Raw genomic sequence first — 18,832 nt, 5'->3', positions numbered from 1 at the left:
GTTTTAGGGGCCAAAAGTCCAAAATTTTGATCACCCATATCTCAGAAAGGAAATATATTTTGTAATGCAGTACGAAGAAAAGTTGTTCAAAATGATGTTCTCAACAAAATGCAACCTTCAAAATTTCGTTAAACGGCCCCTAAAAGGAGATAAGGGATCGGCCCCTAAAACATTCTTTCTCATATATCTCCAAAACGGTAACGAATTTCTAAACACTTGTTGACAAAATGTGTTCAGAATTAAATGTCCTTTCATTTGAATCCAAGAAAAAGGGATTGCCCCTTAAACTAGGGGATCAAAGAGCTCTAAAATCTGTTATCTATAGCCCTTTATTGAGGGATATTTTATGAAAGGTTATTAAAGCTAGATTAGGTATAATACGTTTATATATCCTAACAATATAATGATTTTCTCTTGCGTTACCCAATTAGGGTTTTTGAGGGACCAGAGGTAAACAAGTTTGATCTTTTCTATCTTAATTGAAAGAAATGCAAGTATTTAAAAAAGCAAGAGAACTTAAAAAAGCGATGCAATAAAGCATTAGTACTTCACTCCTTTTTCCATAACATGTTTTGTTGTCGAAAATCAAAGTCGATGATGTCATATTTCATTCTAAAAATCGAACGGAAGACCTCCTCGTTGCTCGCAACGAGATCGTGTCTAGTTGCTTTTATAATTAATAACAAATTATTTTTCAGTAAAGAGTTATTGTAAGAAGACATTAGAGCCCTCTCGGCCCCTAATTTAAGGGGCCAGCCCCTTTTTACTGATATCAAATAAAAGGTCTTGAAAATATAAACACATTTCGTTTAACAAGTGTTCACGAAATGTTAACGGTTCTTGAGATATCTGTACAAATGTGTTTTAGGGGCCGACCCTTTAACTCCTAAATGGGGTCATAAACAAAACCATTTAAGGTTGCATATTGAACAGAACATTATTTTGAGCAACTTTTGTTCTACATTGCTTTTAAAAATATTTCTCCTTTTTCAGATATTAATGATCAAAGTTTTGAACTTCTGGCCCCTTGAAGCCCCTAATTACCTAACATATGGCTTAAATATGGTACTGTATAGATAAACAGATGTACAATGAACCATTTTGCTTCTATTATTAATAACAAATTATTGTTCAGTAAAGAGTTATTGTAAGAAGACTTAAGAGCCCTCTTGACCCCTAATTGATGGCGGCAGTCCCTTTTTCTTGATATCAAATGAAAGCCCTTGTAAATTGGAACAACTTTTGCATTACACGTACTAACAAAATATGTACACATCGAAAGGTATTACAGAAAATGTGCAAAAATTTCGTGAAAAAAATTTGGTGCTAATTTTCAGGTTCAGGCGAGCTTCAAGGCCTTGAGCAATTTTCATAATTGGAAGCATGGGAGTACATCTACAGACATTCATCTACAATCCCTGAAAATTTTAAGCTTCTACCTTGATAACTTTCGGAGGAGATGCGTGGACAAAATGACCCTTAAAAATTTACAATATTGTCTAAATCTGAAACCGGAAGTGACGTCATCATTCGAAAATTTAAAATATTTAGCGACGACGTTGTTCTATTACTTCTACAAATTTCGTGCAAATCGGTTGGGTTGTTTTTGAGAAAAGACGCTCCAAAAAGAAAAAAAAGAATAACTAGATTTGATCTCGTTGCGAGCAACGACTGGGTCTTCCGTCCAATTTTTGAATAGATTAGATCAAACTTATCAATTCAAAGATAAAACCGTTGATCTTAGCGAAAAAAAGGAAAAAAAAAATTTGCTGGAAAAGTTGAAAAAGCGTCGTGATTTTTCCTGGTTTACTTTCAATATCTTTTTTCTCGATAGTATTTTGTGAAAACATGTAGAACAAGAAATTATATAATGTCAAGAGCTTTCATTTGACATTAAGTAAAAAGAGCTGGCCCTTCAAATTAGGGGCCGAGAGGTCTCTAAAGTTGTTTAATGATAACTTTTTATAATGAAATATGTTGTTATATGTTATACATATAGGAGCAATTATTTTCTTATAACGTTATTCACCTATACATGGCAATCGTTTACTCCTTTTTTTTTGGGGGGGGGGGGTTATTAGGGATTTTAAGGGGCCAGTTAACCAAAACTTTGCTTTTCACTAACTCAAACTGGAGGAAAATTGCAATATTGAACAGAAGATGCTTTAAATAATGTGCTTAACAACATGCAACCAAAATGTCTTTATTATCCGGTCCCTAAAAGGAGTTAAAAGGTCGGCTCCGAAACGACCTTTTCCAGATATCCCGAAAACGGTACAAAATTTCGAAAAAAAGACTTCTTGAACAAAATGTGTTTAAATTGACAAGACCATTCCTATGACATCAAGAAAAAGAGGCTGGCCCTTCAAATTATGGGCCAATGGGCTCTTTAGTCTGTAAATGATAACTTTGAAAGTGAAATATTTTGTTATTTGTTATAGAAGCAATTATGTTTCTTATAACGTTGTTTACCTATGCATGCCAATTATATACTCCTTTGTTACGTAATTAAGGATTTTAAGGGGCCAGATATCCGAAACTTTGATCATCAATATCTCAAAATGGAGGAAAATTCTGAAAAGCAATATTGAAAAGAAGATGCTCAAAATAAAGTGTTAAACAAAATGCTACCAAAATTTCTTTGTTATCCGGTCCCTAAAAGTAGCAACATGGATGGCCCCTAAAACGACTTTCTCCTGATATCTCGAGAACATTACAAAATTCCTAAACACTTTTTGAACAAAATGTGTTTGAAATAACAAGAGCATTTTTATGACATCAAGAGAAGGGGTAGATAATCTTTCATCCATAACTATTAGATCCCGCCTCCATTTCCAGATATGTTACGTTGACGAATATTAAGGGCAATATGTCATTTCCTCTTCTCCAAATCGGATGGAAGACCTCCTCGTTGCTCGCAACGGGATCGTGTCTAGTTATTTTATATTTTTCCTCTGACATTTTTCGAGAGCTATAACTCAAAAACTATTTGGTCGATTTTCACCAAATTTACAGGACTGATAGAACATAAAACGTGGTTGCGAATATAAAATTTTGAGCAGATGAGATCACTTCCGATTTAAGATTTTGAAGATTTTGTGAATTTTTAAGGACTATTTTGTCCACGTAACTCCTCCGAAACTAAAGGGTATAGAAACGTGAAACTTTCAGGGATATGTAGATGAATGTCTGTAGATGATCCTCTGTATTTGACATTGTGGAAAATGCGCACGGCGCCGAAGCTCGCCCGAGGTCAAAAATTGGCACCAAAATTTTTGGCAAAATTTTAACACGTTTTGCAAAATATCTTTTAACCTGTAGATAATTTTTCTGAGCAATTATTTGTCATTAATTATATAAGCAAAAATGTTCATTGTACAGCTGTTTATCTACAAAGTACCTTATTTTAAACATTTGTTACGTAATTAGGGGTTTCAAGGGGCCAGAAGACCAAAACTTTGATCATTAATATCTTGAAAAGGAGAAATATTTTGAAAGGCAATGTTGAGCAAAAGTTGCTCAAAATAATGTTTTTTAGAAAATGGTATCTTAGAATTTATGGTTTGTGGCCCCAGTAAGGAGTTTAAGGTTCGGCCCCTAAAACACTGTTGTTCAGATATCTCCAAATCGATCAACAATTTCTGAACACTTATTAAACAAAATATGTTTATATTTATAAGATCTTTTATTTGATATTAAGAAAAAGGGACTTGCCCCTCAAATTAGGGGCCAAGAGCGCTCTAAAGACTTTATATAATAACTCTTTACTGAAAAATAATTTGTTATTATTTATAGAAGCAAAAATGTTCATTGTACATCTGTTCATCTATACTGGACCATACTAAAGTCATATGTTACATAATTCGGGGTTTCAAGGGGCCAGAAGTCCAAAACTATGATCAATATTATCTTAAAAAGGAGAAATATTTTGAAAAACATTGTATAACAAAAGTTGCTGAAAATAATGTTGTTTACAATGTGATACCTAAAAAATGTTGTTGGTGGCCCCAGTGAGGAGTTGAGGGGTCGGCCCCTAAAACACAGTTGTTCCGATATCTCTATAACGGTTAACAATTCGTGAACACTTGTTGAACAATATATATATATATGCGAGACCTGTAATTTGATATCAAGGAAAAAGGGCTGACCCCTCAAATTAGGGGCCAGGAGGGCTACAAAGTCTTTTAATACTAACTTTTTTTAGAGCGATAATTTGTTATAAATCATAAAAGCAAAAATAAAGGCTTATTAAGTTTAATGTAAAACTGAAATCCGTTTTAAAATCGGCCGATGCATTACAGAGATATAGGTGTTTAAAAATTGACTTTTCTGAATTTTTTGATTCCACATTCGTGGTAAAGAAAATAGTGTAATGTTCAGAGTTTAATTAACTCGTACCTTAAATAATTCGATAATTGTTAAATCGTACTTAAACACATTCGGATTTGTATTTGCTATATTGTTCTTGAAATTGATAATGTTATTGCTAATTCGTTCCTAGAATCATTTTGATTTTGTGAACTCGTACCAAAAATAATTCAATTTTTTTCTTTATGTTTTATTTACTTATGTTTATTGGTTTAAGAACTCTGCTTCTTAGAGAAAGTTTTAGCTTTACTTTCGACATTATTGGAAGACCCACTCGTTGCTTTGCAACGAGCTTTGCTCTGGTTATTATTTTTTTTCTTCCAAATTTTGTGCAAGAGATTCCTCGAAATCTATTCGATTGATCTCAACCATTTTTTCAAAGATGTTAGGGCGTGATCTTAACCTAATACATTTTTCTTAATTTTTTCGTAGTCACTTCCGGTACCGAATTGTCGGCCATTTTGTAATTTTTGACGACCCATTTAGTGCAGCTACATGTGTATAAACTCGAAAATCATAAGAGATATGAATATGAAATTTTCAGGGTAGGTAGACGATAGTTTGAAGTTGTGCAGTATGTAGTTGTTTAATGCCTGTTGCGCCATTTCTTGGAGTTCGCCTGGGCACGAAAATTAGGTACGATTTTCATTCAAAACTTTCACACGTTTTGATTTATATCTTTTTATCAGTTGATATTTTGTTAAGACATATATAACAAAAGTGGTAGAAAATCAAAAGTTCTTTCAAACAAAATCAAGAAAAAGGGGCTGGCCCCTTTATTTAGGGGCCAAGGCTTTCTTAAACTCTATTACAAATAACTTAAAAATGATGAAGATTTTGTAATGCATTATGGAAGCCAAGTTGTTGATCGTACATGTACAGATATCTTTTAAAAAAAATTTTTACCACGCCCATTTATTACGTAATTAGGGATTTTTAGGGGCCAAAGAACTTAAACTTTGACGCAATATAACTAGGGAAGTAGAACTATTTTCTTAAGTATTGTTAAGACATATATAACAAAAGTGGTAGAAAATTAAAAGTTCTTTCCAACAAAATCAAGAAAAAGGGACTGGCCCCTTTATTTAGGGGCCAAGGCTTTCTTAAACTCTATTACAAATAACTAAAAAATGATGAAGATTTTGTAATGCATTATAGAAGCCAAGTTGTTGATCGTACATGTACAGATATCTATTAAAAAAATTTTTTACCACGCCCATTTATTACGTAATTGGGGATTTTTAAGGGCCAAAGAACTTAAACTTTGACGCAATATAACTAGAGAAGTAGAACTATTTTCTTTAGTATTGTAGAAGAGAAAATGTCTGTCTTAATAATAATAATCAATTCCACTAATCAAAACGCCAATGTCTGTCCCCATCAAGGATCTATAAGGCTGGCCCCTAAAATATTCAGTCATTTGTATCTCAAAAATGAAAAACAATTTTAGATAGGTGTAAGGACAAAAAATGTTAGTATTCGTGAGACCTTTCGAATGAACTCAAGAAAAAGGGGCTGGCCCCTTAAATTAGGGGCCAAGACACTCATAAACTCTATTACAGATAACGTAAAAACGATACAGAATTTGTAATGCATTATAGAAGCAAAGTTGTTGATCGTTACAATATCTATCAGAAAAATCATTGCCACGTCCATTTTTTACGTAATTAGGGATTTTTAAGGGCCAAAGTACTAAAGCTTTGACGTAATATATCTAGAGAAGGTGACATATTTTGTTAAGCATTGTAGAAGAGAAAATATCTGTATTGATGATTCTAATCGATTCCATTAATCAAAACACCAATGTCTGTCCCAATTAAGGATCTAGAGGGCTGGCCCCTAAAATATTCTATGATTTGTAATATAAAATGAACAACAATTCTAGATAAGTGTAAGAACAAAAAATGATATAATTTGTGAGACCTTTCGAATGAACTCAAGAAAAAGAGGCTGGCCCCTTTATTTAGGGGCAAGACTGTCGTAAACTCTATTACAGATAACTTAAAAACGATCCAGATTTTGTAATGCATTGTAGGAACAAAGTTATTGATCGTAACAATATCAGTTTGTAAAACTCATTTCCAAACCCATTGATGACGTAATTAGGGATTTTAGGGGACAAAAATCTCAATCTTTATTGTTCTGTATGAGAGAAAGCAAAACTCTTTGTTAAGCATTTTAAAGGATAATGACAATCGTTTACATTTTCTCAAAGGGAGTGGTTGAGGGGAATTCTGAAATTTCATTGATATTTTAATGCTATCGTTTAAAAATTGAACGGAAGACCTACTCGTTACTCGTACAGTGGTGCTATCGTGAAAGTTGACAAAACTATCCTATCCTATCCTATATCCTGTATGCTGCATCCTATCCTTCAAATAATCTCTATCCTTTCCTATCCTATCCCATACCTTCAAAATTTAGGAATGCCAGTTAAATGAAATGAAATTTTAGAATTAAATGATTATATCAATTAATGTAGTACTCAATATGAACAATTAAATCTTAAAACCGAATATTCTTCGAGCGGGATAACTTACTTACCTGTACTACGGTAAAATTAAATCGTACGCAGGATGGACACAATAACGTAAACAAACAGGAAAGCGATTCGAGTTTTGATTTTATTATATTTATGCATAAAAAACAGATAGATAACTTCGATGCACTTATTGAGGAAGTGTTAAGTCACATATTTTTATCAAATTATTTTCTTATCACATATAACTGAGCGTAAATATCATTATTCGAGCGATTCGTTCGGCGATAAATGTAAACACGATCTGGAAATAAATAATTCCTTCAGGAAGTTTATATCGTTTATAGTTAAACCACTCGGAGTTATTTTTAAAGTATAAATTCTTAAGCTTTTATAGCTAGCTAACATTTACTAATTCGATATGTTTAGCTTAATATCGGACAGAAATACGCGTCCATGTTATTGGGCATCGAAGAAATTATATGAAACGTGAAGCAATGTCTGTTTCTTGTAAACATGTTTATCTTTTAAATTGCCGAATTGGTCATTTATAAATTCAAGCTTTTATTACTTTGCAGACATTCAATGAAGTAAATACAGAAATCTATTTCTGACGATGTCAAATGTTGCATCGAATTATCGCAGTAACTCTGTACTTGCGTACGAATTGACAAAGATGTAGCGCCGACATTTTAGCGCGCATCAATGTTATGCACCGCGTTCCTGATATAATATTATTCTTAAATGGTTTAACTTGTAAAAAGTATTAAATTGACATTGAAAATACATTGTTAAGCCAATTTTCGTTTTGCAAATTAACTCTGAAATTTATACTCGAATCTGATTGGCTACAAGATGCAGGATAGGATAGGATAGGCTAAAACTTAACTTTTATACTTCTATCATGTATCGTGCATCCTGCATCCTATCCTATCCTATCCTTGTCAACTTTCAGGATAGCAGCACTGTAACGAGATCGTATCTAGTTAGGGTCTTCCGTTTTCAACGGAAGACCCTCTTGTTATTCTTCGGTTTCTTTTTATAATTTTTTTTTATTTTTTTTCTGACTCCTTTTCGGCTTCATTACTCAAAAAGTTTTAAACTAATTTCAATGAAACTTGCAGAGATTATGTGCAATTGAAATTCCTCAATGATATAAAAGTTTCCATAACAACGTCACTTCCTTTTTACGTTACGTCATTTTTAAAGTTTTAAAAAAGTCATTTTGTCCGCGGCATTTCTCAAAAAAGCTTAAAGATAGAGTCTTTAAATTTTCAGTGGTAATGAATTTGGCAATTTACATGTGCAATAAGGCTGGAATTAAAAATCCGTCACTTCTGGTCGAAACCGGAAGTGATTCAAATTTTTCCAAAAAATAAATTTTTTGATCAAATAAAAAACGTATACGTATTTTGCAGATCTTAAGATCTATTCTATGTAAGAATCAATGATTTATAAAAGGGTCTGGCCACGCATAGTCACCAATTTTCCTTATATTTCATACATGGACACACCTAGGTGTAAAACACAAAAACACACTAAAAGTTGGTTGCTGGGGGTAATCGTTGCCATGGTAATCGAGGCTAAAGATGGGAAAATAGCATAACTTACCAAGTTTGAAGCTATATTAGAAGGTTTTGCCCACTAATGTAAGCTATCAAACACATTAAACAGCCTTTGTCCTATTTTCAATTATTTAATTATATAAGAAAATTGATGGAGAAACCAATACTTTTAATTTGTTACCATGGAAACCATTACAAATTTTTGAAATCAGTTTTCTGCGGTTTTTTAATAAGCCCAAATGGGAAACTGTTAAATTTTTACATTCATATCAATGTCCATGCATTACATATTTTTATCATGAAAATTGACATCCGTTGCTATGGCAACAAGGCCAAATTTTAGAAAAACTGAGAAATTGAAGATTATTTTGATATGCTTTCATTCCTGATTTAAGAATTTATTTGCAATTGTTTTAGTTGGAACTTGTAAAAATATATCTAAATTTTCATTATACACCACAAAAACCTTTGTTTTGCAACAGAGAAGTGTTGTTGCTATGGAAAATTAAGTTGCGTAAAAAATCACACAGAAATTCTTATTTTTTGAAAAGTCCATAGCAACGGCAGTTATTTTTAGAAAAATTCAGATTTTTTTCAAGTGTCATTAAAGTTAAGGACATACTTTATTTTTTCTCACCATTTGGTTTTATATATTTATTCATTATAAGTGAATAATATCCATTTAAAGATTCCAAAAAATATTATAACTTTCCTTATTTTTAAGCTTGTTGCCATAGCAACGGTTCTCAATTTTCATATTTAATTTTTTAATTGCACAATCATAGTAGTGTTTACCAAAAAATCCAAGATTTGCACTTTTTATTCAAATTAGATGAAGAAAACAGATTTTAAAATTTCTATTTAGTAACCATGGAAACGCTCTAAAAATATGCGTTTCTCCATGAATTTTTTTCTTTCTTTTGAAAAATGACAACTATTTTTAATTATATATTCTACCCTGGAAACCCCAAGTTCTGCACATTACTCACAATATCTTCTCAAATAAGCATTAAAATGCCATTTTTACATATTTAACCTCGGTTACCATGGCAATGGGACCACATAGCAACAAAAATATGGTGTTAGGCTTTTTTATTCACCAAAGTCTATCAAATTGTCAAGTATGAAGAAAATCCGTGACTATGCGTGGCCATCGAATTTTGATTCTTACATAGAATTGATCTTAAAAAGCTGAATCTAACATGAAATCTGTTTTAAAATCGGAGGATGTATTACAGAGATATTGGGATTAAAAATTGATTTTTCAGGAATTTTTGATTCCGCGTCCTTGGTTTAAAAAATAGCGTAATGTTCAAAATAAAATTAACTCGTACCAAAAATACATGTTAAATCGTACTTGAACACATTCTGATTTTTTTTTTTGTTAAGTCGTTCTTAAAATCGGAAAGGTTTTTGTTAAGTCGCACTTAAAATCATTCGTATTTTGTTAAGTCGTACCAGGAATATTCGAATTTTTTCATCTTTTTATATTAGTTACTCTTGTTATCGGTTAAAGAGCTCTGCTTCTTACAGGAACTTTCAGCTCTACTTCCGACATTAACGGAAGACCCACTCGTTGCTTTGCAACGAGCTTTGCTCTAGTTATTATTATTTTTTCCACACATTTTGTGCACGCGATTTCTTGAAAACTATTCGAACGATTTCAATCAATTTTTTTTTTACAGAAGATGGGACTTGATGTAAACTTCATACATTTTTGAGATTTTCCATGTCGTCACTTCCGGTACCGATTTATCGGCCATTTTGCACATTTTTACGACCTATTTTGTGCAGAGTTGAAACTATCAGAGATATGACCATGAAATTTTCAGGATAGGTAGTCTATAGTTTGAAGTTGTGCACTATTGTGTTGTTTTACGCCAGTGGCGCTATCTCTTGGTGCTCGCCTAGGCACGAAAATTGGGTACGAATTTTTATTCAAAATGTTCATACGTTTTAATCTGTATCTTTTAATCAGTTGATATTTTGTTAAGAAATATATTACAAAAGTAGTAGATGATCATAAGTTTCTTCCAACGAAATCTAGAAAAAGGGGCTGGCCCCTTTTTTTAGGGGCCAAGAGACTCGTAAACTCTATTACAAATATTTTAAAAACGATAAAGATATTGTTATCCATTATGGAAGCAAAGTTGTTGATAATACCAATATCTATCAGAAAAAACATTGCCACACCCCTTTATTACGAAATAAGGGATTTTTAGGGGCCAAAGTACTTAAACTTTGACGCAATATATCTAGAAAAGGAGACATTTTTTGTTAGACATCATAGAAGAGAAAATGTTTGCATTGATGATTCTAATCGATTCAAAAGCACCAATGTCTGTCCTCATTAAGGATCTACAGGACTGGCCCCTAAAATATTTAATCATTTGTATCACAAAAATGAACAACCATTTTATCTAGTTGTAAGAACAAAACATATTAGTATTCGTAAAGTCTCTTACAAATGCCTTAAAAGCTATCAAGATTTTGTAAAGCATTATAGAAGCAAAGTTGTTGATCGTAACAATATTAGTTTGTAAAACTCATTGCCACAGCCACTGATGACGTCATTAGGGATATAAGGGACCGAAATCTTAAATCTTTAATGTGCTGTATGTGAAAAAGCAAAACTTTTTGTCAAGCTTTTGAAAGGATATTGACAATCGTATACATTATCTGAAAGGGAGGGGTTGAGTGGAAATTCTAAAAATTTCTTTGATATTTTAATGGTATCGTCAAAAAAAATTGAACGGAAGACCTACTCGTAACGATATCGTATCTAGTTTCTTTCTATGTTTACATTTAATTTTGTTCAAATACAGTCAAAACTGCCGAAGCGGCCACCCCTATTAAGCAGTCACCTTCCGTATGCGGTCATTTTATTTCCTTCCGATGAAAAATCCTATATAATTGCCCTCTAAAGAGCGGTCACCTGTCTTACGCGGTCAGCGGTCATTGTATTTTGTTCAGAAACTGTACAGTCGACATGCATTAGGCTGCCATTTTGGCGGGTCACATGATTTACTCCCGGGGATTTAAAACATGGCTTCCTAATGTAATTAATAATTTTTCTATTATTTAAAATGTGTGCTTTATCAAATACTGATTCCGATTACATTAAAGTCATTAATTTTTCCATTGGCTATTGACAAAAAAGAGACGCTTGACCATCCATTGAAAACAAATACACAGAGTTTGATTGACAGGTTCAGCCAGTTGCAGGTCTCACCCGATGTCCGAGGTTATGTGGGCTGCTTGTACACAGACGAATGGTCTCAGTAAGAGTTATCGATGTAAATAAAAAAAAAAGTACATGCTTATTAAAACATGATCGTGTAAATTATAGTTGTTTCAGGTTTCTTCCAATAGAAATCATGTTTTGCTAACTATATTTAATATTTTTTACGTATAGCAAATTTTTATATTGAACCAGTACTGAAACATCGTATAAAAACGTTATATATACATGTACTTTGTAACTAGTTGTCTTTTAATACATATACCGTTCTTTTGTTTGTTAAAAATCAATTCAATTTTGTAAAAAGATAAGTATATCATTTCTTGTAGATTGTTTTTCATGAAAATACCTACAAAAGGGTTTTGCCAAACACAAACAGTTTAAAGTAATGTAAAACAAAGGTGCCATTTTGAAACAATTGAATTCCGAATAAAATCTGATGAACGTTTTACACGGTACTCGCACGTTTTGCTCGAAACGATTTACAAGCTTTGCCCGAAACGCAAAACGGTTTAAACGAAACGCTTCACGATTCAAACGAAACACTAAACAGTTTACACGAAACGTTTCTCGCACGTAAGTCGGGCGCTTTTTGGTGTAGTAGTACGTTTCAGGATCTGTATATTTTGTCGCCACGCAACAATTCTAAACTTGCACATAGTCTTTAGAAATATTTAAATAAAGAAATTATCTTAGAGAAAAGGTTACGTGTTTTTAGGCGGGTTCAGCTAAAAAATACCACAATTCCTGACATAAGTCATACTGTTTATAACAATGTTTGCTACCCTTTAAAAATTTACCTCGCCATTAAACATCTCATTTCTTAAAGAATGTTTGAAACGATAACATAAACTGTGTTCAACATATAGTTTTTCTAAAGTATTTTCTTCCTTTCTTTTTAAAAACACATTTTATTTAAGGCTGTCAATCACAACACGTTTTTATAACCAAAGCAAAACTTAAAGTGTAGTCAATATAATCGCTTGACACCATATCACATATATTTCAACTCGCAGCAACAACGAAAGACCTACTCGGGACTTTGCCATGGAGCTCTGCTCTATTTTTTTTTTCTGCTTCAGTTTTTACAAGGTGACATGAAACACACACGAGTGCCCCCAATTTGGAGACGACCCGAAATTGACGACTTCATTGTATTTTAACTGCATCAAAAGGTAATAACGACAATCCGATAATTTTGAAAATAGTTAATTAAACAAAAATGATTAATATGGTCCTCTCCTTCCCTGGAAAACAAAAATATTTCTCAGAACCCACTGTAAACATTTTCAGATCTTCGAATATAACTATAATTTTTTAAAGATTCATTGGTACTTGCCGCGTTCGATAAAAAATGCGTGTAAACTGTTTTGTCTCTTGACTTTTGTACCGGGCATACCAAAATGCATGCGAAAATAAAATCGTCATCCATGTCATTCTGCCATTACAAATACAATAATGATGATTAAATAAGTTTCTCAAAATAAATTGCAAATGCAAAGAACATACTACAGAGTATCAAACTATAGGCAACTTCTAAAGATCTCTATCTGCTTATATAGTACAATACATGTTGTATAGAGGGTTTTTTCATCAATCGCTTAGGCAAAGATGCACAAAATTTTATAAATGTTGTTCGAAGAAAATTGGGGGCTGGGGAGGGGGTCCAGAAATTAGAAAACAGATATATATTTTAAAGTTTTATAGGAAAAAGATATAACACCAAGCGTGATTTAGATCCAATCTAGAACTTATTTAGCATCCACTGCCATAGAGTGTACAAGATAATTATGCGAACAAAAACAATCGATACATATTTTGTATTTGTTCCGGACAATCTCCGAACAATTAATAAAATGACCAACTAAGCCCTAAGAACCAAGATTCCCATGCAAAAATATATACATCCTATCTAAGACTAAAAATACGTGTAGCTTTATTAGGAATATAATAATACAGCATATCGATAGTATATCAGTTAACATTAATGTATATGTCTCGAGTGCAAATGTATTTCACATGAAACAAACTCTTTTATTATACTTTCATGTTAAATACTGAAATCTGATTGGTTTAGACGCAGTTGATAATCCGTTCTATTACCCTCAGCGTTAGCATCACACTTTTTTTTCGTGGTCTTTGGATTTTATGCATTTTTTTATTTGATGTGCATATTCTGTTTATAAAAATGCATTGGCCTGTCTTTTTTTAATAATATAAATCTTCTGGCTTAACAAAATTGCGTACAATTTGATAATTTCTTCGCAACGAATAACGCGGCGAGGCAAGATGTTGATACCTCTTCAGCAGAATACTTTAAACTGCTAGGAAGTCTGCATCTTTTATAGGGGTTATAGGGATTGCAGTGATAAAAACCATGGGAACGATCTGAATTCACTTTATATTTCTTATTAAAGAGGAATAACATACAAATAAACCATTATTCTCATAAACAGGACATAACTAAATTTATACATCACATTCTTTGTGTGAAATCAATGTTATGTATTATAAATCAAAACGTGACATAATAGTTACATACTTAATTTCATTTGGAATAAAAAAGATATAATAAAAAGAGATACTGTGGTTGGAAGACAAGAAGATGACCATATTAGAGTTGTGGAATCGAAGTTTAAGGCCTTAAAAGCTGCATGGTGAATATTGATTGACAAAACATGAATACATAACAAAATAGTTGATAGCTATTTGATAGTTTTAAAAGTAGATATCTATTATGTATTAAACCTATTGGAGACAAATATATCTAATATTAAAATCATTTCTAAACTCCCAGTGTTGTGTTTATTCATTTCAATTTATTTATTTATTTAATTTTATTTCATCTGAGATTTCTAAGTAAGTGCATTCTTACTACATTGTACAACAAACAACTCCAGATTCAAATCTAATTTTTTACAAATAATTTCAGAACAGTCGGTATATTTTTAACACTTTCTTCTATGATTAGCCCTTTTCAGTACATTAATTATAAGAGCCAGCAGAGTTTTTTGAGACTCGGCACATAACAAACCATGCTGACTGCAATAATAATTATTTGTCGTTAAAAGATTTTTTTCCGCTCGGACGAGACTAGGTATGAGTTTAATTCCCACCAATATAATTATGACATAACATAACTTAGGGCAGTTTACGCTTTATACATGTTAATTGCGAAGTTATGTAAGACTCTTATAATAGGTAAATGTTTTCTAAAAAAACAAAATTTTCAACAGCTAAATTACAAAAAGGCCCATTATTTAATATAATGACGTCAAAGGTAACGTCAATGGATTGATACGATTTCCATGCGTGTGGTATTGTGACGTAAGCAAATTATATTATAATATATACTTACATGAGTATGTTTTACGAATGAAATGATTCGTTACATTGTACAACAATAAATAATCAATTCATAACTCACGATCTTTCCAGTCTTTTAAATCCCGGAAAACTGTAAAAAAGCATTACAGATATAATATGAAGCATGCATCTTCAATTTTTTTTTTCAACAATTTTAATTATAGGTTTATGTCCTATCATACGATATACATTATCTCAGTTTGAAATGTTTCCCAAAGTATTCTTTAATAGAAGTTTGTGTTAATGATAAAACGATTGATTCATTTGTGAATGTCAAATGTTTCCGTACAGCTGATGATTAAAATGTAGCTGTCTATGAGATAATATGTATTGTCCTACTGCTTGTTAGGTTTGTTACCGACTGACTACAGATATATATATATATATATATACATATATATATATATATACATATCGGGTTGATCAATCTCATAGAAGGCTCGTTTTGTTTCGCCATCTACGCAATAAATTAATCCGATATATTTCGTAGTCAGTCATTAACAAACCTAATAATTGTTTAGTTTTCCCGAATTTTATCAAGTGTCACATTTATTCACAAAAAGCGATGATCTACGCAAGCCCATGTATACATGTTGCCTTACATCTCGTCCAATTTAAATCATTTAAACTCTTTAAACTTATCAATCTCACCTTTCAGATACTCTTGGAAAATCTAAGCTTTACTAATGTTAAGTTACAATATTTTGTTGCTAATCAATTTTAAATGTTTTCTCTCTTTCCTCTGCAGAGATTTGAAAAATCCCGAAGTGGCTTTTTTATTCTGCTTCAGACACAACAATGTGACATCAATATTCAAAGGGCAACTACTCTTATTTTAACGAATTTCAAATAGGAACTACTTCAAATATTGTAAGAACATACAACATGGAATTTCAGTATTAAATAATATGAAATGTCGAAATGAGTAAAGTCGAAGCGTCAGTCAATGAAGACCAATTAGCCTAATATTAATTCTCACCGAATAGCCGTAGAGATTTATGGGGCAGTCACGTGCTATGTTTAAACCAATAAAGGTGTGACATTTTAGAACGAGAAAAAACATCAAATGTGAATTCTGGGCTTCCACCATAGGGGCACACGTATCTGCTCTACTCTCTATGACAAATATATTAGATTTACACAAGGGAAGAATCGAAAGTAGGTCACAATTTGTAAACAATTTAAAAAAGAATTACTAAACAAAAGTTCTGCAATTCTCCTACTCAATGTTGCAAATGTTATCAAAAGACACGTTCACACCGAAATATTTGTAAAAAAAAACTCAGTAAAAGGAGGTTTTTTCCCCAGTAAAACAAATGTTCAATTTCTTCGTCCAGGATAAATAGCTCGGTACTTTCGCTATTAGATACTCTCGGGACTCTCATTATGCTTCAACGTATCAGAAATAATAAAATAAGATATTTTATAAAGCATACAATTAATAATTGTTCTCTGCTTGTATATTTTTTTTTATCATTAAAGCTTACTTCAATATACAGATCCAAAAAAGAGCCTGTCCTAATGGCACGTTTTCAGGTACTAACGAACTACACAACCGCCAGTGCATAGATTACATCATATCATCAATTGTTGGGGTTTTTTTTGCATTTAAATTTAATCATTTATTATAAAATTTACTTTTTAACTTTAGGTTCAAAAGTCTGAGTAAGGAAGACGTTATTACATATCCGAAAATACAAAAAAAAAATCACGATACCGCTGCGACCCCGTCAACAACATTTTAAAACTGGACTATTTTATATAAAAAATAATTATCTTATAGTTTTATATCAATATCAGAACAAAAGAAGTGTACACAAAGGCATAACAATGCGTTAATGATTTATGCATAATCTTTACCGTTTGGAACCACACCTGATCAAAAACTTTAAAGGTTTATATAAATTATTTCAATATGTAAATGGTACCTTTTTTCCTAATTTGCTCCTTAGGTTTTTGCAAACAAACATAAATTTGGCAATTTTGGGAAAATGTTAAGAGAATTAAAATGAGTTTACTTGTTTGCTCAACTTGAATGATACTGAAGAAGGTTAATGTCTCGGAGAAATGTAAGTGGAATACATAACATTATAAATAATCTTCATTTGTCTTGATCGAAAAACATAAGTTGCATTTTTTGAAATATTATTATTTTGATTAAGAAATAAAATAATATTTCTATGATTGCGTTCATATTAATATTTACTTACCATTTCTTAACCATTCCATATTTCAAAATTAGGGGTCTTTCAAATTGTTCACTGTAATATATTTAAACAAAAACAACAAAAAGTTAAGAACTGATTCAAAATTAAAAAAAATATCCAGATAGCCTTTTAAAAAAGGTCCTATAACACACCAGTATATGCAGACAAATTGAATACCGTGCGTTGGTCTGGTTTGTTATACGACCGACCTTATCCAAAAGTAAACATTTAATGCTTATATTCAAATATATTTTTTTGCCTCGTCTGCAACTGTGAGTTTTACCTCAAAATTAATATATTATCCCAAGGTAAGTTCAGCGTGTACATTTATGAAGTCATAATAAAACTCATCATTTAACATATTTAAAAGTACTCTGTGTATTACGGTGTTATAACTGTTATAGCTTTCCACACACTTTACATGCAGAAAAAAGTGAAGAGTAAATACAACGATATTGACTTTAAAATTTCGTATAGTCGACTTACCCGTCTTTACCTTTAGTGTTATATGATTCATCAAATTGAAATTATGTTATCAAATGTGGTACATTTATATCAGTTAGCAAAATATTGCCATGAATAAATATTGACATTAATCAAACATTTTTGATCGATGGACTTATATTTATCTAATTTATGTTTACAAATAGACGAGACATCAGATACCCTTATCTTTTTTTATCTCTGACAAATACAACTCTTCGTTTATGCATTGGCACGTGATAGATTTGACATTGAATGTTCAACGGTTATAATTGAAACTTTGTAGTTTGCCTTTACATGCATAAAGTTAAACTTTCTGTGTCTGCGTAAACGAAATGTACCTTTTCGTCTTTAGAAAAATAACACTTTGAATGTATCAACAGATATAAGTTAAATTTCATTATAGATAAAGCGGGGGATTTTTTTTAATTTTCATAAATACTTGTTTTAATCGTGCAAGAACTCACAAAAAACCATAAACGATTTTAGATCACGTGGCATAGGAAGGTGTTGAACTTTCGTTTCGATGATTTCTTAAGGTGGCATAGGACACACGTTGATATTAATATGGATAGAAGTTCATTATAATCAAAATACTCTCTTCAACATAAGACTTTATTGCTTTTCTTCGGTTTCTTTTTATTAAGGTTTTCTGTTTCCAACGGAAGAATTTATTGTTTTTCTTAGTTTTTCATTCTTATGTATTATTAAGGTATTCCGTATTCGTTCAGTTTCTTATTCCCTATTATTATTTTTCTTCTTACAAAACTTGTGCAGGCGATTCCTCAGAAAAAAATTCAGCCGATTGTCAGGAAACGGTCAGATCTAAGAGATATTAATCCGATTTTTTAAATTTTTATTTCCATAAACTCATTTCTTAAAATAATGACGTTTTAGCGATTTTCAGAGGGTATGCTTGTTCATAGATCTCCCCCTAAACGGTAAAATATATTGATTTCAAAATTTAGGGGATTGTAGACAAGAGATTATAGATGTGCTATTTAAGGTCTTCCGTTTCCAACGGAAGACCTTATTGTTTTCGTACTGTTTATAAAAGACCCTCTTGTTATTCTACGGTTTCTTTTTATATTATTATTTTATAATATTTTTCCTCTGACATCTT

The 18,832-nt window shown here is 31.7% G+C and overlaps 1 protein-coding gene across 2 annotated transcripts in view; it reads right to left on the bottom strand.

The window, feature by feature from the left end:
- LOC128172308 (uncharacterized) overlaps positions 1-17,748 on the bottom strand; it is a 131,111-nt gene extending 113,363 nt beyond the window's left edge. For both annotated transcript variants that reach the window (XM_052838103.1, XM_052838105.1), the window contains exons 1-3: positions 17,713-17,748; positions 17,230-17,280; positions 15,081-15,110 (exon numbers count right to left, since the gene is read on the bottom strand). In XM_052838103.1, coding sequence (XP_052694063.1) covers positions 15,081-15,110; positions 17,230-17,248 — 49 coding nt within the window. In that variant the 5' untranslated portion in view covers positions 17,249-17,280; positions 17,713-17,748. The remainder of the gene's footprint in view (positions 1-15,080; positions 15,111-17,229; positions 17,281-17,712) is intronic.
- Positions 17,749-18,832: the final 1,084 nt, after the last annotated feature.

The sequence above is a fragment of the Crassostrea angulata genome, chromosome 2, assembly GCF_025612915.1.
Source record: "Crassostrea angulata isolate pt1a10 chromosome 2, ASM2561291v2, whole genome shotgun sequence".
NCBI classification, from domain to species: Eukaryota; Metazoa; Mollusca; class Bivalvia; order Ostreida; family Ostreidae; genus Magallana; species Magallana angulata.
Note: the sequence above shows the minus strand (reverse complement) of the source record. Positions and strands in the feature narration are given on the sequence as shown.